General features: G+C 43.4%; 1 protein-coding gene across 2 annotated transcripts in view; it reads left to right on the forward strand.

Moving 5' to 3' along the window:
• NUP160 (nucleoporin 160) overlaps positions 1-26933 on the forward strand; it is a 130046-nt gene that overhangs the window by 66266 nt on the left and 36847 nt on the right. The window contains exons 21-35 of one of the 2 annotated variants that reach the window (XM_068134315.2): positions 174-243; positions 1270-1368; positions 1451-1576; positions 1712-1807; positions 10178-10272; positions 10491-10693; positions 10827-10981; positions 11194-11254; positions 11365-11469; positions 12204-12327; positions 12566-12670; positions 12820-12955; positions 15136-15243; positions 15443-15547; positions 21611-22106. In XM_068134315.2, the coding sequence (XP_067990416.2) occupies positions 174-243; positions 1270-1368; positions 1451-1576; positions 1712-1807; positions 10178-10272; positions 10491-10693; positions 10827-10981; positions 11194-11254; positions 11365-11469; positions 12204-12327; positions 12566-12670; positions 12820-12955; positions 15136-15243; positions 15443-15547; positions 21611-21721 (1699 nt within the window). In that variant the 3' untranslated portion in view covers positions 21722-22106. Of the gene's footprint in view, positions 1-173; positions 244-1269; positions 1369-1450; positions 1577-1711; positions 1808-10177; positions 10273-10490; positions 10694-10826; positions 10982-11193; positions 11255-11364; positions 11470-12203; positions 12328-12565; positions 12671-12819; positions 12956-15135; positions 15244-15442; positions 15548-21610; positions 22107-26933 lie in introns of those variants that run through there. The other variant, XM_068134316.2, reaches the window with a different exon arrangement.

Below are 26933 nucleotides of genomic sequence, written 5' to 3' on the forward strand. Positions count from 1 at the left end.
CAAAGTTGATGCGAGGTTTGTTAATTTTCAGGAAGACAGTGATGCAGAAGTGTTGATAGTAAGGTGCCAGGGCAAGGGCAGATGGATGGGGTTGTGAAGGAATGAGAATGTTGGTGAGATTGGCCATTGCTTATACCTGTACCTCTTGGCATCCTTTAACTGACTCCCCACAGCTGGCCCGAGAACCCATCCTTCAGCCTTGGGGAGTTTATGCTCCGACAGCACCAGCTGCCCCAACTCCAGGCATGTCCTGATCTATCTTATAAAACCACACAACTCGGAAAGCGCTCAAATGTGTGTCTCTGTTTAAATGCAAATGTAGACCGAATGCAATAACTAACACGTGTTCCGGAGGAGATCAGCATACCCAATGCGATTAATGGGACTTGCCCCATTTATCAACAATGTTAATTGCAAAGTGCCTTTCCTGTGTGAGGACTAATTTTGAATTGATTCTGATCATCACTTCAAAGTATGATGTTACACATAATATAAATGGGGTGTTCAACAACTTGTTGGAATGAGATTTGCATAATAGTCAGAGAACACCGACTATGGTTCAAGAGCAAGCCGATTAGAATTTGGTTCAGGTCTGAATCCAGATCGGGCCTGATCAGTGGGATACATAAACTGTTCAGCATGGCGGAGGTATGCACTTTACCAAGTGCCATTCTCGTTTTCTATGAATTACAAAGACTGTAATAGACAGTGGACTTGACTAACATGGTGTATGGGATCCTGGGATCGCAACACCACGAGCTAACGCTTTAGATGGGAATTCCAAGTAGGCCGACCCATAAATATTCTCCAAAACAATTGGCAACGTTTCATCTCGGTCATCCGCTACCGAATTTATTTTCTTCTGTTTGATTGGGATTAGTCGGTTGAGGGTCCATATGAGGAGGAGCTAGAATAAGTGAACACAGATTGTGCAATCACATGGAGAAGAACAATTGAAATGTTGTTCTATTGCACACATCTTTGCCGTGACCTTGTATAACGCCATAAATGCCGAACCAATTCGAATTATTTTTTTTGCAGTAGGACGTTTTTTGCAGTTGCAATTCCATGACTGGTGAGCCAGAGAAAATAGCGGCCTGGTTAGAACCTCATGGCTTGGTGGTTATGGAGGATATTTGATCTCCTGATAGGTCCTTTTGTATAATTATTTATGCAAAAGCTGTGATGGGTCAAGTGGGTGGTGGGGGTGGAATGTTGAGGGAAGTTGAGGGCAATTGTAATAATTGGGAGCTTGATGTCTGTATTCAGGAATTCTGTTTGGAGCTGCTCAGCTGGAGTACTCAGAACAGAAATGTGTGTACGCTTGCACTCGGACAAGCATACCTCTTCACTGGCGAGGCAGAAAAGGTGAGTTGGATGAGCTATGGGGTTCTTTACAGCATATTCACCAAGCAGTATTTGAATCTGTTCTGTCCTCCTCTGTTTGTAGGCACTTTCCTGCTTCCTGAAGGCTGCACAGGCTGGTGCGAATGAGTGGGACCTGCAGCTCAGGCTTCTCCCACCTGACTCTTCACCATCACCACCTGACACTCTTGAGATGAACTACTACCGCAAGGTCAGCCTGAAATGTGATCTTGCAAAATTGTGACTGTATTTGAGTCTCTGACCTCTGCAGCAGTTTCTTGCTCAACCGATGAATGAGGATTCCTTTTTTTGAAACCTGAGATATTGCATTGTTTGCTGGTTATAGGTTATCCAGCAACTCGAGGCCTGCTCACTTCCTGAACTAATCATTTCAGTGGCGAAGGTCGCCTTGGAAAAAAGCTCTCCTGATGATGGAAACGTGGTAACAAAATCAACTCTGTTTCTGTCGTTGCTCTTAGATTTGTATTCTGACTCACACTCTCATCTTTCCTGTAAATATTATTGAAGGCCTGATTTCTTATTTTAATCGTCTTTCGATGTCACCTTTATTTTCGGCTTTTTTTTTTTTTTTACATGCTGTGTACTTATATCAGTCTTTTATAAATATATACATTATGCACACACACACGCACGCACACACACACACACACACACACACACACACACACACACACACACACACACAAGCGTGGATCGGCTTGCTATGCTCGCCTCGCTTCACCACACATTGCTATAGACTATAGAGGAACGGGCTTGTTTTAACTGAGGATAATGATTGTACCTGCGTTGCTTTGTTGTCATGATTTACACCAATCACGGCCGGGTCTCTGCGCCCCTCGGAGGCTAGGTCTCGTGGCGCGGGTGGGGTGCTTTATGGGTCTGGCGGTGGGTGAGTTCTTCCTTTCTCATGCTGGTTTTGGCCAAACCTGCCAGTGAGGGCGTCCCTCGTGCCCGCGTGCCACCGTAGGGTGGGATCCTCACCGCCATGGCAGGGGCGAGGCGCACTGCCGGCTTGTCCTACGCTCTCCATCCTGCATGAGATGGTTGAGGCAGACGGAGCCACAGCATACTTGTTGGTACCCAAAAGATGGTGAGCTATGCCCGGGCAGAGCGAACTCAGGGGAAAACATGGTGGAGGCCCGCAGCGGTTCTGACGTGCAAATCGATCGTATGACCCGGGCGTATGGGAGAAAGACCAATCAAATAGCTGGTTCCCTCTGAAGTTTCCCTCGGGATAGCTCTCGCTCTCGCTGGATGCGCAGTTTTATCCAGTAAAGCGAATGACAGGCATTGGGGCCGAAACAGCTTAAACCTATTTTCAAACTTTGAATGGATAAAACGCCCGGCTCGCAGGTTTGGAGCAGGGCGCACATACCAAAAGCCCGAAGGGTTCTTGTTTTTCTTGTGGAAAAAATTGAGTCATGGTTCATTGTAAAGAACTCTGCATTGGGACCAACAAATATATTAATTTAGGATATCAAAAGTGCTACCGTTATGACGTAATAATTCGACGAGTAGAGCCCTTGATCCCATGAATATGAAATGAACAAGATCTAAGGAAAAATCGGTTGAGGAAAAAAACAATTATGATGTCATAGGTCACGTGGTTCGGCCTCCATATTTTTCCCGTGATAACCACTAAAAACCATTTTTCTCCGAAACGGCTGAACAGATCGAGCCCAAACTTTGCAAGTATGATCGCATACCCATGATGAACAAACAAGCTCCGGTCGTGACGTCATAGGTCATATGGTTTTGGAACTATGATTTTTTTAAAGAATAAACCTTTAAAAAGTTTATTTTCCCGCAAAGTTGAACAGATCGAGTGGAAACTTCACAAATATGTTCCCCATGTTTCGAGGATAAAATTATCTTTCGGAATAAGCGATAAGTCACATGGTTTGGCAGCCATAAATAATTCAACGAAAATCTTTTTAAAACTCTGTCTCTTGAACCGCTTCATTGATCGATGTGAAACTTTAAAGTAATGTAGAAGTCCTGAAGGGGAATAAGTGTTAAAATTTCAACATGATTTGTCATACGGTTTGGCAGCCCCAATATGTTATTGCTTGAAGAAGGTTTGTTATTGTTTCACTTAGCACTTAATTGTTCTTTTTTGAATAAATATCTTGGAAGGAATTTATTAATGATTTTTGGTGTCATTTTGTGCTCGATTGTCCCCATCCTCCCACTCCCAAAACAGCAAATTTGATAATTTCGTCTATCAAGTGACCCGCCACGTCATCTTAAGGATACTTTTGTTGCGGGACTTGTGTTTACGTGCGGCCTTCATACGCTCTGAACTCTGAAAAGTACTCAGAATGCTAGCTAGATGTATTAAAGCTGGTTGTAGCAATACTGTACAACCAAAGATGGTGTGAGTATGCATGTTTTCCCAAAAGATCCAGCTGTGAGGAAAATATGGATCGGCAAGGTAAAACTGACCAGAGGAAAGTGGCGTGGCCCAACTCCTTCAAACTTAATTTGCCTTACTCATTTTGAAGACGATTCGTACGACACCAGCCTGTATTCCTAGTCGGATGAGTAACTTGAAGTGATTAAAGGCCGATGTGATCCCATGCGTGTGTCCAAGCATTATACGGAGTGTTACAGGGAGGAGGGGGTTGTATGCCCAAGTGTTACAGGGGGATTGGTGGGGGGTAAGAGGGGGGTGTTGTTACGTAACGCTAATTTATCAATCGATTATGACTTTGTTTCATGCACACTTTAGTTAAAGATGCAAGTGTTTAATGATACACGTATTCAATACATTAATGATATCGGCATCAACGTATGTATATTTATGCATGTACCTACAGTACTGTTGCCGAGGCGGTTGGTTGTACAGTTATGATCACTCGGTGTTAATTAACATACTGTACATCACTCCCGCAATGCATGTACATTCTGAAGATAGTCTCATCCGGTGTGGTAATAAGGTAATAGGCATCGATACGTCTTGTCTCTAGTGTACATCCGGACACACAAATTTAAAAAAAATCTTTTAAAGTAATTCTTCACCATTGAGAGATGGGGCCAAAAACCTGGGGAGGGTATCTCAAAACGTTGTGGACGAGTTATGACTAAACTTGGTGGATGAGTTGGGTGAAAAGAACAAGCCGATTCGATTTTGGTTCAAGTTCGAATCCAGATCCGGCCTATCAAGAACCACCTTTAGAGGCCATTTTTCCCTGCAGAGCAGGGGTTGGCCTTTTTTGGCACCATGGCCCCTTTTTGAAGCAATGTTTTATGGCCGGATGCCCTTACTGCCGCCAACCCTGTTAATCACCCCTTGCGACACACAGGGAATTAACAGTGAACTGGTACTCAATTTACCGACCTCGGAAGGATGACAGGCTGAGTCAACCACCCTGGTGTTAATTCAGCGATCGACCGGGATTCGAACCCAGGATCCTAGGATCCCAAGCCGGCACCCTAACCGCTAAGCCAACACCAGGCTATCAGTGGGATACAAAACGTAAACTGTTCAGCCTGGCGGAGATATGCGCCCTACCGAGTGCCATTCTAGTTATTACAACAATTGGATTAGTGTTGCATCAAAATACCACTAAATGTCATCATTTTACGGCCATTTCCATGCTTGCATTTGTAGGCCGTGATTCACCTAATGGCCGCTGTCCAGACTGCACGATCCGTTGCTAACCCTCTTTTTAGTCCTTCAACTCGAATATCATCTCTCAGCAACTCATCCCATGTTTTCCTCACATGGCCTCTCGCTCTCTTTCCATTCACATTAATATTTATACACCTCTTCACACAGCTGCCCTCCCCCATCCTTTCCACATGTCCGAACCACCTCAACCTACCCTTACGCATAACCTCATGAATTCTGTCTATACCTAGCCTGGCTCTCTTAATTCCACATTTGGTTTCGTATCTTTCAGTGTCACATTACACATCCATCTCACCATTCTCATTTCATTTCATTCACAGCTCCGTTCGTCATCCTTTTTGATCGCCCAGGTTTCACTGCCATACGCCATCGCGCTTCTAACACAAGCTGCATAAAGTTTTCCCATTAAATGGATAGAGATCCCCCTTGATGTCAATAGGGGTAACGACTCACTAAACTTCCTCCAACCATCAGTGCTTTTGTTCTTGTTGTATTCACTTTCAATCCTCTGTCCTCCATACCCTCCTTCCGTACTGTATATTTACCCATTACCTCTTCCACACTGTCGGCTATCAACACTAAGTCATCAGCATACAGGAGCTCCCAAGGTAAGTCTCCTCAGTTCCTGTAATATGATCTCAAGAACCTTGATGGGCTAAAGACTGACCCCTGGTGAACACCAACTTTCACTTCAAAGTCCTCACTCTGCACTCCATTTACCCTCACAGCAGTTTTTAATCCATCATACATCACCATGACTACCCTGACTAACCAATCCTCCACACGTAACTTTCTCATTGACTATTGTACCTCTTCCCGAGGCATCCTGTCCGAACGCCTTCTTCAAATCCACATATATAAAGTACAGTCGTCTCTTCTTCCCCAGATATTTTTCCTGTATTTGCCTATTTATAAAAATTGCCTCACATGCCCCTTCCTGGCCTAAAGCCAAATTGCATTTCATGTATATTAACACTGACTTGTCAATTTATCCATGACTCTCTCGACCACTTTAATTCCATGGTCCAGCAGCTTGAAACCCCTATAATTACCCCTGACTAAGGCATCACCCTTCCCTTTATAAATCTTCACTATTACACTCTTCAACCAGTCATCTGGGACAGATGTCCCCCTTATAATTGCATTTACCAATTTTGTGATTAAATTTACTTCAATATCGCCAGATGCGTTCAGCATCTCTGCGACAACACCAGAGCTGCCCGCTGCTTCACCATTCTTCATTTCATCGATGGCTTCCTTCACCCATTCATTCTTCATCTCAGGTGGTGGACCCAGCACCGGCTCTACTGCCCTCCAAAATATCCCTATTCCAAGGGAACTCCTCATTTAGGCGGCACTCATAGCAGCTCCTCCAAGCATTTATAATCTCCCCATGGTCGTCAACCAGTACATTTCCCATATAATCCTTCACAGATTGCTCTCCTAAAAGATCTTTATTTTGACCGATCATTTGCTTGTCTATCCTAAATCTCTCCCCTCTACTCTCTGCATTATGTATCACATCTGAAAGTGAATCCTGCACGAAATTTTTAACCTTCTAAACTTCCCTCTTGTCCTACGTTTAGCCACTAAATATTCCTCCTTATACCTTCCCTTTTTCCAAATCCCAAATAGTCTTATTGTTTTCTTGCATCACCCTATCCACCTCATTGTTCCACCACCATGTAATCTCATGTCTGCTTGGACCCTTCGTCCAGCCGCATGTCTTATCAGTAGCACGTAGCAGCGCATCTTTTAAAGAGACCCAACAACTCTCTACAACCTCTCCTACCATAGAGTTTCACCCAAGATTCATTTCCCAAAGTTCCCTACAGAAGTGTTCCTTTACATTCTCATCTTGTAGTTTCCATACTCTTCTTGGAACAAAGGATTTCCTCTTTCCCCTACTCCGGCTTATCTCTACAGCCTAGGCCCTAGGTTGTAAAGCACATTCTTCTCCACCTATTGTTTTCACATCCTTGACCAACTTTCTATCTAATCTCCTATCTAGAAAGTAGTCTATCTGACTCTCTATACCACCTGACTCATAAGTGATCAGTCTGCTCGGCCTCTTCTGAAACATTTTGTTGCAGACGACCATATCTAAAGCGTTCCCCAAACTCGAGTATTCTTGCACCTTCAGTGTTTCTAGCTCCGAAACCAGATCCACCATGCACACGTTCATATCCTTCTGCTAACTCTCCAACATGGCCATTCAGTTTCCCTCACATCACAATGACTTTTTTCTCGCTGATCCCCAAAATCCCTATCCCAAAACACATCCTTCTCCTCCTCACTCAATCCTATCTGTGAAGCGTATGTTGATACTATTGTTAATATATATGCTTATCAAACAACAGCTTTAGAACTATAACTCTTGCATTCACCCTCCTGACCTCCAACACGCTCTCCACCCACTTATCCGCCACCATAATCCCAACACCACCAGTATCAGAGTAACAACCTATTGAAGATAATTTGTACCTATCATTACCTCCGCCACCAAAGGTGGATGGAGGTTATATTTTCACACCTGTCTGTCTGTTTGTCTGTCCGTTTGTCTGTTTGTTTGTGAACAAAATATCTCAAAAATTTGTGGACGGATTTGGACGAAATTTGGCAGAAATGTAACGTATGTGACGAGGACGAAATTATTAGAGTTTGGTGAAGATCCGGATTCGGATCCGGCTACTAGAATTTTTTGATTCTTCACCATTGGGAGATGGGGCCAAAAACGATACATAGCAGGATATCTCAAAAAGTTATGGATGGATTTGGATGAAACTGTGTGTGTGTGTGTGTCAGTGTGTGTGTGTGTGTGTGTGTGTGTGTGTGTGTGTGTGTGTGTGTGTGTGTGTGTGTCAGTGTGTGTCAGTGACAGTGACAGACAAGGATGAATCTATTCAATTTCGGTGAAGATCCAGCTAGTAGAATTTTTAAAGCGATTCTTCACCATTAAGTGATATGGCCAACCAGGCGGAGGTTTCTCTCTACTGAGTGCTGTTCTAGTTTTTACCTGTAACCATTCTTGCAGCACCACTCTCCACCTAGTTTCTTGCACACAGCATACATCCACTCTTCTGCGGCTCAAAGTTTCCGCTATCTCACCAACTCTACCATGCATAGTACTAACATTCAGACTCGCAACTCCATTACCCATCTTATAACGCAGGTCGGGTGCTTTAAGCGTGACAGGTTTGCTCTCATTTGTAATTTGTACAGCCATACTTTTTAAAAATGACATTAAGGGAACATGTGTATGAAAGCCCCCCTCTCCCCTCCTCCCACCCATGGTACATGCCGCAGCAACCCCAGGCATCAGCACGCTTACATAATCTGATGCCGTAACTAACACCAGTCATCCAGTGGCCTCGTGGGTGACCCACTCAAATCCGCTTCAGGGACACCCATCCATGCGTGACATGCCACTAAATCAGATAGGGTATTATACACCTGCTGATAGAGCAATCTCCCAGTACGCTACTACTGGGTTCGGGCTCCTGTACTATCAGGTGGTAAGTGCCAACCTGTTGAGACACACACCCTGTACCCTCTGGGCAATGAACAATGAAACACCGCTAAACTCCACATTTACCATGTTCAAGCGCTATGATTTACTGCCCTACCAGTTGTTATTGCCGAGTCTTTCTTCGACGTTGTCCGATTGTTGTGAACACCAGATATTTCGTGCATGATGTCATTCCCAATTTCCGCCTCGGCTTCATACATGTTCGGTCTTACAGGACCTTCTACATAATGATTTTGTCCATTTTCGTAATCGGAGGATTCTTGATTAGAAAAATCTTCAAATTCACTTTCTGATGAGTCTGAAGTGAGTTGTGCAGCCATTATCCGTTGCGTGCTGAGACGACCATTCCCTCGACAAAGTCACGCAGATGACGTTATGACAATCGCAGTTTTCTGGATTTTTTAGTGGCGACGGGTTTGCTTTTTTTAACTGTAACACCTCAACAAATTATTAGAATTAAAAACCATGTTCATTTCTGTTTATTTTAAATCTATGTAATCAGATCAACAAAAAAAATTCTGTCTGTGGACCTTTCAACTCCGAGCTGTTAAAAACGGCAATTATTTCCGGGATTAAGACGTGCTTTGGAGATCACGCAAGATCGAAGCAAAACAAACAGTTCGTTTTCGATAAAGTAACATGACACTCGTGGCAAAGGAGTGAGCGCTAATCTTTTAAAAAAGGTTTGCAGCAATTTTTATTATTTGTAAGTGTTTTTCATCATCGGGTCGATCTCGATCGGACAGCGTTTTTAATGAAACTATAATGATGTGCATTCGTGTCCGTAAAATTTTAAAATTTTCCCTCATGAATCTCGAACCGCCGGGAACTGATCTGCTGTTATCCCAATGAAACATTGTCCCAACATTCGTGGCATTTTTCAGGAAAGTATCCCCCACGAATATATATATTGGTTTTTTGGGGTGAGTTGTGCGGCCTGAGGCCACCGAGCGGAGAACTCAGTCCCGGCGGGTTGCTAATCAACCGCGAGCGCCAATTAGTCTACCAGGTCCCCCCCAGGGTTGTCCATTAAATTACCCTTTACCTGTGGATCTTATCCACATCCACCTATAATGTGTATGTATGTATGTTTGTTTGTTTACTTTCTTACATTTTTAGCTCACCTGGAACGTAGTTCCGGGGAGCTTGTGAAATGGCGCGTTGTCCGTCTGTCATTGTGTAAACACTTGCAACTTCTTCTCCGAAATTGCAGAAGGGATTGTGACCAAACTTGGCTAAAATGATATTTGGTATTTGCAACTCAAGTTTCGTCATGGCATTAAAAATTTGAGGTCTACCGGGGGTCAAAGTGGGTCCAGGTTTGACCCCTCCAAAATAGGTATTTGCTTTCTTCTCTGAAACTACACACAATTTAAATGAAACTTGACCACAACCTTCATGATATACCAAAGTTTGTTCACGATATTGAAACAAATCGGGGTCTAAGGGGATTTTCCGCTGGGGGGGGGGGGGGGGGGGCTTTATTATTAAATTTACATTGCTTTATTATTTAAATCTTTATTTTAAAAAAAACAAAACACAAACTTAAGGGCATTCCTCAGTTCTTTATTCCTTTTACGTATTCTCTTTTTACCTCATCCCTTCCTCATCCATTTAATTTTTCCTAGGTGATGTTCCAGTCTCGCCTCTTCCTGCAACTCCTGGAGCTTGCTCGATATCACGAGGCCCAACAACTACTCGGACAGATGAAAGACCCACAGGGGTATGCGCACAACGTCTATTAATTTAATTTATTTTTATTTTATTTTTTACCTCTGCATTTTGAGCCCTCAGCCACTCATGTGGCTTGCTGTCCTTTATATATTAAGTGCACGCAATGCTCTCCTACGGATTCTTTGAGTTTGAAGGAAAGGCAAGGTGTCAGTAAAAATGTGTAGTTATCAAGCTGTCACGTCACCTCAAAGTCGCCCTCTCTTGCAGACAGAAGAGTTGTTTGCGGAAACTCGTGACGTGTCTGCTGGACAACTCTCACTTTGACCTTTTGACAACACTGCCCTTTGGAGACCTGAAACTTGAGGTTGTGTCCATTTTGGAGAGTCGAGCACGTTCTGTGGACGTCGTTACAGGGTATCTCTACGAGCTGCTTTATGCCTTCCATGTCAAACAGCAGAATTATCGGAAAGGTGGATTTATTGCTACTTTCATAAAGGTCAATGGCCTCTGTCCATTCTTCCTTATCAGTAATCCTTTTATTTTTCTTGCCTTTTTCGTCTAAAATGTCGGCATTTTCGACACCAACTTCCAAACCCCCCACAGCGGCTGCAGCCATGTTGGAGCTAGCATGGAGATTGGGCCGGGAGGCGAAGGATGAGGACGGCCGAGCAAAGCAGGTCGATGCTTACTTGGCTACCATAAACGCCCTTTCAATTGTTAGGGCACCCAATGCCTGGCTTGTAATGCCTCTCTCACAGGTAACGTGCACACAATGACTCACTAAATATCTACCTTCGAGCTCTTGGTGATCTACAATTGTTACATCACAGTCTAATGTTCATTGTATGAGTTTGACATCATTTCGGGGATACATAGTTGGCTAATTGTTCTGGTTGTTCGTGATCACAGTATTAAATTGTTATTGCACACATTTGTAATCTCTGCGTTCATTCCTTTGATGGACCATCAGGGAGAAAGAGGAGGAACTTCACCCAAACGCAGCCATGATGGAGAGATCCTACCTGCACCTGGTTAATACATGACCTTGCACTCAACTCGCCTCCTGTTTTATTTCCCCCCCTAAAATGTATGCAATTTCTCACCAGTTTTTTTCTCTCTCTTTTTCTTCTTGCTCTGAAAGTCGAAAAGAAACTGGTAGTGCTGGAGTTGTGGGAGCTTGAGAGGGAGCTCTTGCTTGCTCGTTGCCATCTTACACTCTCACGTCGTCTTTCTTCGCAGCTCCATGGTAACTGAAGTAACTGCTTTCACTACCACAAATTTTCAGACCTTTAATATCCATTCTTCTTTGAAACTTTATCTCCGCCACCATCGGACAAAACTTGGTGGACAGGTCATGTGTGCGACATGGACAAATTGATTCGATTTTGGGGAATATTAGGATCTGGAAACGAGAATTTTGAAGTAATTCTTCGGCATTGAGAGATAAGGCCAAAAACGATATATAGCATGATGTATTCAAAAAGTTGTGGACGGACCTTAACAAAACTTGGTGGATGAGTTGGGTAGATGACTAGACATCCCACCCCAACCCCCCTCTGGAGGATATTTGACATCAGGGAGTGTATTCCATTTTCAATTAGCTTGTAGAGCACTCGCCAAGTATCTTAAGCACTCAAATGAAACGGTTGATAAGGAACAGCTGGCTTGGCAAGCGATTGCAAGCTTACGACTGCTGCCACCGAAGGTGGACGGAGGTTATGTTTTACCCATGTCTTCTTCTCTGGGTTTTTTTTGGTTAAGGTCCGCATGCAGATTTCGGTTAAGATACAAAACATAACCTGTTCAGTCTGGTGGAGGTATGCACTCCACCGAGTGCGTTTCTAGTTTGCTAATGAAAGCCTCCATATGACATGCATTCTCTCAAAAACAAGTAATTTGCGTTTTTACGATTTCTATATTTTATTATGACGTCATATTGATCTAGCCCTGATTGTTCTTGCTTTTGTTTTTCTTAACTAGGCAGAGTGAGACCACCAGACCTCATGCCGGGGCTGCTACAAGCGGGTCTCTTTGACATGGCACTCGCCCTCAGCAAAGCCTTTAAGCTCTCTTGCACACCTGTCTTTGAAGCGCTTGCTCTCAAGTGAGATTAGTTGAATGATGGCCAAAGAAGAAGGGGATGGGGACAAGTTCTGTCGGATAGGTGGTAATTGAGGAGCTGTAATGAGAGGCCTGAAGTCTGGTTTGTAAATAGTTTGTGATGGGGAAGGAATACGAATGTCTTGCTTACAATTCAATGCTAATTCACTGCCAAAATTTGTCAAAATTGGTAATGTGTGAGTCTTGTTTAAATTTCATTTTGGTTGTCTTTGTGCTGTGAGGTGCGTGACCTTGCAGCTGGGTGGAGATGAGGCACGAAACGAGGCCTGGGATTGGCTGGCTGCAAACGAACTCCCCCCAAGCAATAGTGGCAAGGATGGGAGCAGGTGTGACCCTCCATGCACCTACTTCCCCGGTCTTCATTGTCATTCTCCTGGAGTTTAATCTGGCCCCCTCACTCCTCCTGCTCCACGTCCCCATTCACTTTCCTGCTTTTATTAATTTTTCAATTTTCCTTCTTTTTGTTATAATGCAGTGTGGCAGACGAGGCATGGACCTACCTGCAGTACCTGTTGAAGAGAGAGCGAGGGCAAGAATATTACAGAACTGTGATGGGCAAGGTCCTCTCTCATGGACTGCCACCTCCGACGTGGTTGCTCCTTGAATGCAAGGTGCATCGTCAGTCCTTAACATTTTGTCCATCTTATTCGCTCTGACCTGAGCCGAGGTTGGTACGAGGCACCTTTTATGCCGATATGCAGTTTTTTTTTTTTTTTTTTTTTTTTTTGTATGCTGAATCGAGGCTCGTGAAACAGCTAACATTTACTCACAAACAAATCAACCAGACAAACAAAATATATAAAAAGAGGGAGCGGAAGACAAGATGGGGAGAGAAGGGGAAGCACACAAACATAACATTTGAGAGCAGGGAGATGTGTGGGAGGGAGAGGGCTTGGGGGGAGGAGGCGTGGGAAGGGGGGGGGGGGGGTGGGAGAAGTATAAAACACAAGGACACCAAGGACTTTCAGGAAAGAAGTTGGTATTTCAAAAAAGTGGATTTGGGGTGAAATTACCAGGGGTAGAAAAGATCAAGGTTTTGGATGGGGGAAGATAAGAGATGGTGGTGAACAGCTGTTTTAAAGATCTGGAGGGTGGAGTGGGATTGAAGAGAGTGAGGGAGTTTGTTCCAGAGGCAGGAGAAAAGAGGAATGAAGGAGTGAAGGTGAGCAGAGAGTCTTGATTTTGGCAGTTTAACCATAAGAGGGTTGCAGGCAGATCTTGTGCGACCTGTAGGAATATTTGGGGGACAGAGCCCAGAGAGAGCTGGGGGGGGGGCAAGGCCAGAGAGGAGTCGGTAGATGAAGGTTCTTAACCTTTTTCTCAGCAAGGACGGACAAAGATAAGCAATAAATGACCGTGGACCGCCAATTGGGAACCACGTAATTACTGGTCTTTACTGTCTATATTTCAGCACGTCATACATCTCAAATAACTTTTTACTGTAATTTTTATTTTATAATTGCCTACTTTAGGAAATTTCCTAGTTTAGCGGCCTCTGATTTCACCCACCTTTGAGTACACATGAAGTGCCTGATGGAATGATTTTAAAACTCGTCGTTCTGCTCACTGCTGGAAAAAAAATATATATATATATTGTGCTACCACGCCATGTGCTGTCATGGCGCCTCAGAACGGATCAAGCCTTGGGCCTGGTGGGAGGCTCGAGCTGGTTCTTCGCTGGTGTGTAAAAAATATATACAGTACATGGAAAGTGTTACTTGAACCACTCGCCACATATTCACGAACATACACAATATGAAGGGGAAATGTTTCCAATTGCTATGTAAGTTATAGTACTCATGAATATTCATGAGCAATTCATCCTCGAGTTCCTGAACAAATTCAGATACTACCGTTTAATTACTACAATAAACATGTTTTGATTCGGATTAAATTACAAAAGGATTGTTGAGTAAGTGATGTTACTTTAAGTTGACAAAGCTACCGGTTTCATTCATTTTATTTACCTCAAATTAATAATGAACAGAACCACCTTTAGAGGCGAGAGCAGGGGTTGGCCTTTTTTGGGCACCGTGGTCTCCTTTTTAAAGCAATGTTTTACGGCCGATGACCTTCGCAAAACCCTGTTGGTCGCCTCTTGCGACACACAGGGAATTACCAGTGAACTGGTACTCAATTAGCCGACCTCGGAAGGATGACAGGCTGAGTAAACCCCCTTGGCGTTAATTCAGCGATCGACCGGGATTCGAACCCAGGATCCTAGGATCCAAAGCCAGCACCCGAACCGCTAAGCCAACACCAGGCTGTAAGTTAATAATGAAAAGACCAATAATATATATTTTACAATCGAAACAAAGGTCCCCCCCCCGCCCCTCACAACATGTAGCCAATGTGGTCAGCCGATGCTCAGAGTGCGCTTGAGAGCATCTAAAATCCCAATGCTTCCGGGCCCCTTGAGTTGCCTTCCGGGCCTCTGGACCCCACGCCTCCAGGGCATCACACAGCATCTAGGCGAGTATGCACCTTGTTCCCTTCATTCCTGCCCCACCCCTGCCCCCCATTAAAAAGATCCTGGATCCACCGCTGGAGTAGACGGATACATACATACACTTGCTACATTATATATATATTTGTCAAGTGTCGCTTAAACGGGTGAGTGGTCATGAAAAAAAGCAAAAAACATTTTTTTTAAATTTATTTATTTTCTGGCATTACTCCGGACTGGTAGCTTTCCTTATGCGGACCAGCGGTTAGGAATCTGCTTTACACTATCCCGCGCCCTCCCCATCATGACTTTCTCATGCTTCTGATTCCATTCCCACTCCCCCAGCAACATAATCTGGCTTCTCTGCTGCGGCTTCTACTGTCACATGGTCGCTTGTCTACGGCAGCTTCACTGGCCATCAAGACCTTGGAAGTGGTCACCAATCCTTCGACGGTACCTCTTTGTTGATGGAAATCTGAATAGTTGTCACTGTGCTGTTAACATTACCCGACAAGTCTACAGTCGAGGGAGAAATTTGAACGATGATCCTTGGAGATTTAAAATGTATGTCGGAATATAAATAATAAGACGATTGTGTTCGGTTATCTTTGTGTTGCACATTGAAGTTTTAAATTTCTACCCCCATATTCAGGGAGGCGTGATCACCGGGGCTTTTCCTCGTTGTCTACCCTTCTCCGCCATTGATCAGATCGCTGCCGCCCTCTCCAATCAGCCCCCTCTCGAGCACTGGAAACAAGTACTGTTTATTTTCCTTCCCTCTTCAATGATAAACTTGTTTTCTTCATCGATCAATAGCAAGCGAGGAGAGTATTGAAGTGAAAGGATTTTTTTTTATTACTGTATTTGTTTTTGGCTTGGAGATTGTTTAACAACCGATTGGATTTCCACTGAAGACCGATGCGACTGATGTTACTATGACATTGTGCACAAGTTGTGATGCAAGTTGCTCTTCAGAAACCAAATGAGCACAACTATCCATACCAATACTGTGAGGTCTTGGCAAGTGCATACACATCAAGTGGTATCATCATGATCATCCATGCTCTATACTATACGGAGCGTCGGTTGAGCCTAAGTCGTTTCTTGGCTAAGGTTAACATCCTGGACGGGTCGCCATTCCGACACAGGATCCTCAACTGACTGGGAAGTAATTTAGAATTTGTTAATGGTGCCGGCGATAGCTCGCCCACTTTTAACGAAGGAAACCTTGGGATCTTTAACGTCTATCAACTAATGGCGGCAGATAGGACGCGCAGTTTAACACTGATATCAGCATTGTTTAAAGGTGCTTGCTTTAATATGCTTGATTTAATTGTAAGCTTCCATTTTCATTGTAGAACGGTTGTTGTGTAGTAGAGGCTCATGTGTTTCCATCACGGCGGGTCTTCCCAAGTGAATTGCCCTTTGTAAATGGAAGAAAGGAGGGTCGTGGAATTGTGAAACGGAATGGGGAGTTCAATGACTGACAGATTGCGCCAGAACAACCTTGAAAATGGCAATATTATGGCTGATGTCTGCAAAAACATGGTTTATAGCATGAGTGCCAGGGTCTGAGCTGTGCTCGTTGCCAAAGGTGGACCCAATTTAAAGAAGATTGAACAATATCCTCGACTTGATAGCCCTGCACATTTGCCTCACTGTCCCAATACTTTTAGTAACACGGTTTACGTGCTCCTCCAAGTTCCTTCAAAATGACAGACAAAGCTCACACAGGGGTAGGGGGGTGGGGGGGGGGGGGGGCGGGGGAGGGTGGGGGGGGGGGTTGCCCTAGTATAGTATTATTGACATGTTGCCCTAGTATTATTCTACATGCTGCCCTGACTCCGAGCAACCATTGAGATTGGTTTAAAATACCGTAGTGCTGTTTAAAATACCTTTAGTTGGTGTAATATACGGCTTTATTCTACTAGATGAGCACCCAGGGGTATTGCCCCTATGTACAAACAGTGTTGCAGGTGTTCTACAGGTAATCAGAAATTTCCGATGCCATCCTCTATCAGTCTATCTATATGTATATATGTATATATGTACATATGTGTGTGTATGTGTATATATATATATATATATATATATATATATATATATATATATATATATATATATATATATATATATATATATATATATAGATATATATATATAGATAGATATATATATAGATATATATATATATAGATATATATATAGATATATATATAGATATATATATATATAGATATATATATAGATATATATATAGATATATATATAGATATATATAGATATATATATAGATATATATATAGATATATATATATAGATATATATATAGATATATATATAGATATATATATAGATATATATATATAGATATATATATAGATATATAGATATATAGATATATATATATAGATATATATATAGATATATAGATATATATTATATATATAGATATATATAGATATATATAGATATATATAGATATATATATATATATATATATATATATATATATATATATATATTTCCTCTCTCTCAATATATATATATATATATATATATATATATATATATATATATTTATATATGTATATATATATATATATATATATATATATACATATATATATATATATACATATATACATATATACACACACACACACACACAGCAACAACAACATGCATTTTAAGGCCATTTTCCCTGCTAGAGCGGGGGTTAGCCTTGTGGTTCCCATGACAATCTCCTCCATTTTGCCCTATTTTCTGCATCTCCCCTTGTTAACCCCCTTGCCCGCATTTCTTCTTCCACCATCTTTAGCCAAGTCTTTCTCGGTCTTCCCCGTCCTCTACTTTCTTCTACATTCATTTCCATCACTCTCCTAAACCAGTCACTTTCATCCTTCCTCAACACATGACTAAACCATCTCAACCTGTTCCTCTTCACAGCATCCATCACAGGCTCTATTCCCATCATCCTCCGCAATTCATCATTTGTCTTCCTCTCTCTCAACGATACTCCGCACATCCACCGAACCATTCGCATTTCCACCCTTTCCAGCCTTCGTTGCTGCTCTACGTTCATTACCCATATCTCACTCCCATAAATCATAACTCTTCTCACACATGCAGCATACACCTTTCCCTTCAGCTTCAACGACACTCCCCTCCTCATCAGCACACCACTCAGTTCCCGAAACTTCTTCCATGCACATCTCACTCAAGCAACCGTTGCCGAGTCTGATCCACCTTCTCCATTCAGCATGTCCCCGAGGTAGCAAAATGTTTTCACACCTTCCAGCTTCACGCCGTCTCCAAGATCCAACTCAACATTTACTCCATCTGCAGCTCCCTCTGTGCACACCTTACATTTGAATGTAGCTGCCACACTGGTTAATGACCCTCTCAGACCACTACATTTTTGATGAACCCACTCAGCGCACATTGTACATTGAATGGAGTTCACTCCGACACCCTTCCTCCATTGAATGGAGCACATGGCCACTTCCTAGTTCTTTCCACCTCACTACATGCTTTACCACTTGCCATCACCTTCATCTTTTCGATATTCACCTTCAGACCTTTTGTCTCCAGACATTCCTTCCACTTGTTCATCTTTTCCTTCAGTCCATCCATACGTTCTGCAATCAACACCAGATCATCTGCATACAACAACTCCCACGGTAAACCCTCCTTTACGTTCTGAGCCAGCACCTCCATCACAGCTACAAATAGTAGTGGACTGAGTACCGACCCCTGATGCACTCCCACCTTCACCTCAAACTCACCACTGTTCCCGTCCTTCGTCCTTAAAGCTGTGCACGCTCTTTTGTACATCTTTTTTTTTTTTTTTTTTTTTTTGGATGCTGAATCGAGGCTCGTGAAAGAGCTGACATTGCCATCACTACTCTCTGATCAACCATTCCTCCACTCCTAACTTCCTCAATGCCCATGTCATTACTTTGCTTGGAACCCTATCGAATGCTTTCTCCAGATCAACAAACCCAAGAAACAACTTCTTCCTCTTCTCCATGTACTTCTCCTGCAACTGCCTCACAAAAAAGAGCGCGACTGTCGTTCCTCTTCCTGACATAAATCCAAACTGCATTTCGTCGATCTTCACCTTTTTCCTTATCCTTCTCTCCAACACCCTTTCAAATACCTTCATTCCATGCTCCAATAACTTTATCGCTCGGTACGAGCCACACTCCAGAGGGCCACCTTTCCGCTTGTATAGAGGGACGAGGGTACTCAGTTCCCAATCCACTGGAATGCGGCCTTCTTTCACCACCAGATTACAGATCTCTGTCATTCTCTTCACACCCCAACTTGCTGCTGCCTTCAACATATCTCCCACAACTCCCGTCGGCCCCTCCCGCTTTTCTACTCTTCATTGCTTTTATCGCTTCCTCAACTTCCTTGTCAGTTATCTTCTCTGCCGGTCCTAAAACTGGGTTACTCTCTATGTTGCCATCCCATTCATTCTCTGTATTCAACAACATTTCCATATATCTTTTCCATCTTCCTTTAATTCCATCTGGGTCCACAACGATTTGTCCCACTTCATCCTTCAAGCAACTCACCCCCATCACATCGCACCTCTCTTTCACTATCTGCTTTGCAAACCTGAATACCGCTCTCTGACCCTCTTCCGAACTATATATATATAGTGTAACGGATTTGAGAAGTGTAACGGATTTGAGAAGTGTAACAATTTTGAGAAAGTGTAGCGAATGTGAAAAGTATGGTTTTGTTGTGTGTAACTGACCCTCGTAATGTAAAGAATGGTCGCAGCTCGTCCTCTTAGTTAATTCCATAAACCTACACACAGGACACGATATATCCTTTTAAATAGTTAGTCCCTTATTCTCTGTGTAGGCTAAGGATGTGTTTCCCACTAGTTTGACTCTTCATTGCACCGAATTAAATAAGAGTAGGCCCTCTGACGCCCCATGGCAGCTTCCAAGTGCCAGGTTCGCCACTTTGCTGCAATTGCCTCTTTAGGCACTTTACTGCATTTTCATCTGCCGTCCACTTTGCTGCATTTGACTCCATTACGCACGAGGTAACGCCGAAGAAGAAAGGCGGGTCTCCACCTCGTCATAGAGGGGAGGAGTAAGTCGGCCCCGCTCATCCAACCCAGAACAAGGTGTTTGGCTTGAGAGGGCGGAGAGAGAACATTTGGGGAAGGTTCGAAAAGGGTGAAGGGCGGGGCCTATATAACCCGCCGCGGGACGCTCCCAAGCAGATACGAGATGAGCTGAGATCTGAGATGAGCTTTTACGGAGATGGGTCCAGGAGATGCGCTGGAGACGAGCAGGTGTGACCGAGCCGCCGTGAAACGTGCCGCGCTGCAGGAAAAGCGGACCGGAGCAACGCAAGGAGCGCACGAGGCAGCAGTACAGAGAAAGGAACTTCGCCCGCACAGTTTGGGACCAAAGCTCGGCTTCTTGACGGCGGTGCCTTCTGGCCCGACCGTGCCCAGTACCCGCTGAACCTTCCTTGCCTCTAAAAGCCACCCATCTCCAAGCCATTCATTCCTGCCTGCATTTCCCCGTGTAAGTGTGATCGTCCGTCTGTCTTTAACGTTGTCCTGGGGTTTATTAATTAAGCTTGTATAGGTAAGCTAAAGATTTCACTGTGTGCCTGCTCCTTCCATTTTCTGTATATAACCAACTGCTCTCTTTGCTTTGGCTTGTGAAAATAATTAATAAAACCTGTTATTCCTCTGTACGTCTTCTTCTTCTTCCTCTTTACATTCGGTCGCTTTAGAGGTTTCCATATTGAATAGCTGTGGCGCGATACGGCCAACGTCTGGGTGAATCGGGTGAGTCGGGGAAAAACTTCGGCCGCGGTGCCTCCGCTCGGTAAATAACATCTAATCCGCGGACCGTAACAATATATTTATATATATATATATATATATATATATATATATATATATATATATATATATATATATATATATATATATATATGTGGCATAGCCGGGGGTGGGGAGGAGAGTAAGCAGGAGAGGGTGGGGTGAGGAAGGGAGTGGGGAGGAGGAGTGTGAGGGGAGAGGGAGGGGAAAGATAAACTACATCTACATATTTTGGGGGGTGGGGGTGGCTTTGACAGGCCCCTCCGTTTTGGCGGAAGGGTGGACGGGAAGGAGGAAAAATTTACCCGTGCCAAGAGTGCTTCATAACCTCAGTGTTGCCCAGGTAAAAAAAGGAAATTGTAATACCCTCTGCCACCATCACCAGGTGGCGCTACGCGGTGCACATTTGCATGGAGAATTCCCGCCCCTCTCCCGGTCCCCCACATCCCCAAATGAGGCCGCGGCCACATGGCCTATGTTACCCCCCCCCCCCCCCCCCCCCCCCCAGACAAAGTTGTAGTTATACCCCGAGTAAAGTATAGGAGCGTTTACAGCTGGAGTACCCGGCGTTGCTCAAGTGAAAAATAAACATTAACATATTTGAAATAAGGCCACATATAATGGAAAAGCAATTACCTCCAAATCAGAATCCATCACAAATGTCAAATCATCATTTTACCTTTTCGTTGAATATCTGCTGGTGAATGTGTACCGTTCATCATGTTTCTGAGTTGAGTATGATGATGTTCAGGAAGAAGAAGAATCCCTACCACCAACTTCGACTTTTAAAGTCAGAAATAATTTAAATTGTGAGGTTAACTTAAACTTTTCCCATCACTGTGACAGGTGATAATTTGGAATAAACGTGTAACGCATATCGATTTGTCCTGCCTTTTTATAATGGCTGTTGTTTCCCACTCCCTCCCCTTTTCTCATTTTCATCCACTCGCAATCTAGCTTCATACCAAACTGCTGGCAGCCCTGGATGTTTATTTAGACAAGGCAATGAGGGAGAGTCGTGAGATGGAGAGCCAGGCTGCCGAGAGATCCCGATTCATTGCTGCTTAGCACCCGTGCGTGTTTTCAACTGCGCAGAAGCCGAGCATTGGTCACGGCATTTTAAAAAATAACTTCTTCGCTGTTCGCCGATTGAATCAAGAAGCAAAGTTTTTGCGCTGTTGGAAGGTTCGATTTGCTCAGATGACCTGACTCTTTTTGGACAAAACAAAATATCACTCTGCCTCCATTTTTTTGCTAATTCACAGGGGCTCGAAATCACCGAATGTGAGGATCCCCTCCATTTGTGGGTAGACGGTCCTCCCTTATGAGACTGGAACGATGTCCTGCTGAACGTGTACATTAGTAGAATTTGCAGGTGTTATTTCCAATTGTTTTTTTTCTTGGTTGTTGTGTCTTTTTTGTTTTGTTTTGAAATAAAAATTAAGATTTGTTACTTGCGCTTAGTTTTGTTTCAACTCGGTCCTAAAATGGAACATTAAACCCGTTTTGCCGTGTTTTGTTCTGTGCCAGTGACCGCGCACAAACGAACTTATACGACTTTGAAATTGGGGGCCCACTAACTAGCTCCAGAGACCCTTAGCGTGTGTGGCTTGGGTTAGATCCCCAACACGACTGTACACCGTCATCCTGATGCTTTACAGACAGGACGTCGATGACTGCATCCTCCGTCAGATGGGTGACCCGTATGCTTGTATTCGTTGGTGGGCATTGGAGATCCCACTATGCCTTTCTTAGCGAGGAAGTCGTGTTGGTTCGCTACTCTGACCGGCTACATGATTTGTGCAATTGGACTTCTACCGTTTGTCCCTGAGGCACTCTTTGTGCACCAAAGGACCAGCAACATTCCTAGGACATGTATCCAATGGTTACACCGTCGTTCTTCCATTGACCATCGTCAGGCCAGCTTGGAATTGATCATGGACACATGTATTCCAATCTAGGTATGCTCGCATCTTACTATAATTCACCAAATGTCCGTCCGTCTATCTGTCTGTCTGTCTGTTTGTCTGTCTGTCTGTTCGAAGGTACCGTACAAACTGCTGAACCGATCGCAAAGATATTTTGGGTGGATAATCCTGGGATCTCCAGGAGTAAAATAGGCGATTCAGTTTTCCCAATTTCAGCTTTAGTCTCCAGCATTCTCAGGTTTGGACTCCCACATAACATTCGCGTTCGCATAACGTTCATTGTTCTCATTGTGACGATGCACGGACTCGATCGGACTTGGTGACCTTGGATAAAGACCTTTTATAAGGGCACGGGTTTGAATCCTAGCTTGAGAGAATTCCATCCCCCTCCCCGCCATCATGGCCGTTTCTCCAACTCACAATCCCACGATATGCGGAAAGGACGACCCAAAACCAATTATCTTCTTTTTGATTCGTAGGCCTATATAAACATCATTAAAAGTAAATAATGACCTCGGTGAAAGATCAAACGTAGGACAGTTTATATAGGACACGGGTAGTTTATAAGGACACGGATATCAATGGATAGTTTATAAGGACACGGGTTGAATCTCTACATGAGAGAATTCCACATAGCTATTTGGGCGGTGTATACGCTAACAGATCGCTGTCTCCATTGATCTTGCCAAGGCCGTAACAGCTATCGGCTCAAAATCGTCTTAACTGTTGATTTGGTACTTTTTACAATGAAGGAAACATTAACAATGTTGTTAAAAGTTTATTTTGTGATTAATTTGTGATTGGAGATATGTTGTTTGGAATGAAAAAAGAGATCGAGTTCAAGTGAATGACGATATGCCGTGATAGTTTCTACTTTCTGAACGTGAACTTCGCGGATCGCCATAGGCAGATTCGCCACGGACCCACGATAAATGTTTCTATGCGTGAACGTACCCGTTTGTTTGCGAACGGGTACGTTTTTCATGGAAGTCATTCACGAACTTGCTGTCCATGTCTGATGTGCGACTGAAGGTACTACAGGAATGTGGAATTCATTGGTTTCATGCTTTAGCATACGCCGTATCTGCATTGCCTGTTTGCTTCTGGCCTCCCACCCATGCATAGCACGGGTATCTCCCTAGTACACACAACACACGATTGGTTTTACTTTAGAATAACTTCCTGCATGTGTATTTTTTATGCCTCCGCCCCTGAAGGTGGCCGGAGGCATTGTTTTCCGATTGTCCGTCCGTATGGGCTAAACCTCGTTTTTCTTGGCAATTACATGAACGATTGAGACAAACTTTCAGGGTAGGAGCGACACCCATGCAGAATGTTTTTATGATTGTGATGTCATAGATCACGTGGTATGTCAGCCATCTTGGATTAAAGGCAAATAATTAAAAACATATTTCTCAGAAACCGCTGAATGGATAAATTTGAAACTTGGCACATTGTCAAGTCGTCCCAATGGGGAACAAAAGCATGATAATGATGACATCGTCGGTGATTTGGTATACCAGCCATAAATGTTTTCATTGAATGCCTTTTCCTAAAAATCTAAAATTGTATTCAAATGATCTATGACCCATTAGTATTGAAATATTAAATTTATGACGTCTTAGGTCACATAGTTTGGCAGCCATATTGGATTGAAGGAAAATATTAAATAATTGTATCTCTGAAACCGCTTACGCTATCAATACCAAATTTTACAAATGGCATCTAACACCATTGTTGCATATAATTTGAAACTGATGACGTTGCAGCTCACGTGGCTTGGCAGCCATCTTGGATAGAAAAACTAACCTTATTCGATCACCACGAAACTCCACAAACGTGATCCCCTACCAATACATATGCAGAGTGTGCATTTTTGATGTCATATGTCACATGGTTTGAAAGCAGAGATTAAAAAAAAAACCTACGAAACCGCTTCACAGATCGATGTGAAACCTGTCCTGTCTGGTTAAAATGTGATGCTTGAAAACATCTGAAGGGATTTAAATCAAACTTGTTTGTTTTTAAGACTGAACGAGGGCATTTACTCATTGTCACGGCAGGGACGAGGCGGAGGCATATTGGCGACACAGTCACATTGCTCTAGTTTTCTTTTTGTAGTGATCATATTTGCCATAGGAGAGTGAGGATTATCTCACCTTGAGATGACATATGTGACCGTCATCTGCATATTGCTCGTCTCACTTCATTGTGAACTAGAATGGCACTCGGTAGAGAGCAGTGCTTTTAGAAAGTATTCTCACCCTTTGACTTTTTCACATTTTGTTGTGTTACAGCCTGAATTTAAAATTGATTAAAATGACTTCTTTTTTTTTTGTGGTAAAAATTAATCTCCCAGTTCCAGCCGCTGAAAAGCATCCCCATAGCATGGTGTTGCCACCACCATGTTTCACGGTAGGGATGGTGTTAGATGGGTGATGAGCTGTCCTCGGCTTCCACCAGTTGTAGCACTTTGAATTCATGCCGAAGAGTTCAATTTTCGTCTCATCAGACCACAGAATATTTTGCCTCATACTTTGTCTTTCACGTCCTGTTTTGCAAACCCAGGCGTGCTGTCATGTGCCTTTTTCTCAGGAGTTGCTTCCGTCTGGCCACTCTACCATAAAGCCTGGATTTGTGAAGTGTTGACTGTTGGCCTTCAGGCAAGTTCTCCCATCTCAGCCAAGGAGCTGCAATACTTATTGATTCAAGACATTTCAGCTTTTTATTTTCAGTTTGTAAAAATTTCTAAAACAAAAATTCCACTTTCACATTATGGGGTGCTCTGTGTCAATCAGTGACAAAAAATAAAATCTCTTTAATCCATTTTAAATTCAGGCTGTAACACAACAAAATGTTAAAAAGTTAGGGGGTGTAAATACTTTCTGAAGTCACTATCTCCACCAGGCTGAACAGTTTACGTTTTGTATCTATCTCCCAATGAGCCTGGTGTTGGCTTAGCGGTTAGGGTGCCGGCTTGGGATCCTAGGATCCTGGGTTCGAATCCCGGTCGATCGCTGAATTAACGCCAGGGGGGGTTGACTCAGCCTGTCATCCTTCTGAGGTCGGCAAATTGAGTACCAGCTTGCTGGGATGAATGATCCCGGTGTGTACCCCGGTTAGAATAGGTACACCGTATCCCTGCGCATCGTAAGAGGCGACCAAGGGTTGGCGTCAGGAAGGGCATCCGGCCATAAAAACATTGCCTCAAACAGGGAACCATGATTGTCATGGGGCCCGCAAGGCTAACCCCTGCTACAGCGGGGAAAAATGGCCTTAAAACGATCATTCATTCATTCATCTATCTCCCAATGGTGAAGAATCACTTTTAAAAATTCTCGAATTTGGATCTTCACCAAAATCTAATCGATTTGTCCGTGTCACATATCAAACCTGTCCACCAAGTTTCAGCGAAATCCATCCACAACTCTTTGAGATATCGTGTTCACAGACAGATAGTGAGAACATAAGCTCCGCACATGCGCATTCGGTGGCGATTGAAACAAGTGACTGTTGTTCTCTCCAATGGTTTTCCCACAATGCAAGAAGTTCCATGGGAATTAAGCCTTTATGGTCCCAAAATACTGTAGACGGGCTTTACAGCAGCTAATGGCTGAATCTTGAAGTTTTATGGTGGTGACAAAGAATGTCTGCACAGACTGCACTTCATGTTGGCTTGCTGAGAATTTGGCATGACATGATGGAGCCAAGTCTCGTCACATGTCACACTCTTCAATAAATGATCTTCCTCCCGCTGCTAGTGCTCCAGGACCTCCCATGGATGGCTGCTGTTATCTTTTGATCAGACACCAGGTCCTTCCTTTGGCACCAACTTTGTACTAACCTTGTTGAATTTAGAGTAAGAATGAATAAGTAGTTTTACACTTCCAACACTGATGTCCAATTCATACGCAATTCCACGTATTGTAATCTCACGAATTTCTCCAAAGTTATCTGTTCAACATGTTTGATGTATGACATGTGATGCCATGTTCCTGCTCCATGTTTGAGTTTGGTTCCGTTTACCATATCCCACTTCTGACACCATATAACTTGAATGGCTTTTAAACACTACATCAAATTGTGTACACGGTGCCCTCTGCTTGCAGACATGAGATGTTCGTTCTGGAGACATAATCGACCACGGTCTCTCTTCGGCCAAGACAAAGACCACCACAGAACCTAATTGCGGGTGGATCTGAAGCATCTCTTCAATTTGAGTCGATTCCAATAATTTTCAAGCCATTTTCAGCCATTCAGAATTCACAGGTTTCTTCTTCTTTCACGACATCGCATGGCTGAGTGTGTGGCTGTGCTGCTTATGCAGTGCCCCCTACCGGTTAGGGAGGAAT

This window comes from Myxine glutinosa, chromosome 13 (assembly GCF_964187855.1).
Source record: "Myxine glutinosa chromosome 13, kmMyxGlut1.1, whole genome shotgun sequence".
NCBI lineage: Eukaryota > Metazoa > Chordata > Myxini > Myxiniformes > Myxinidae > Myxine > Myxine glutinosa.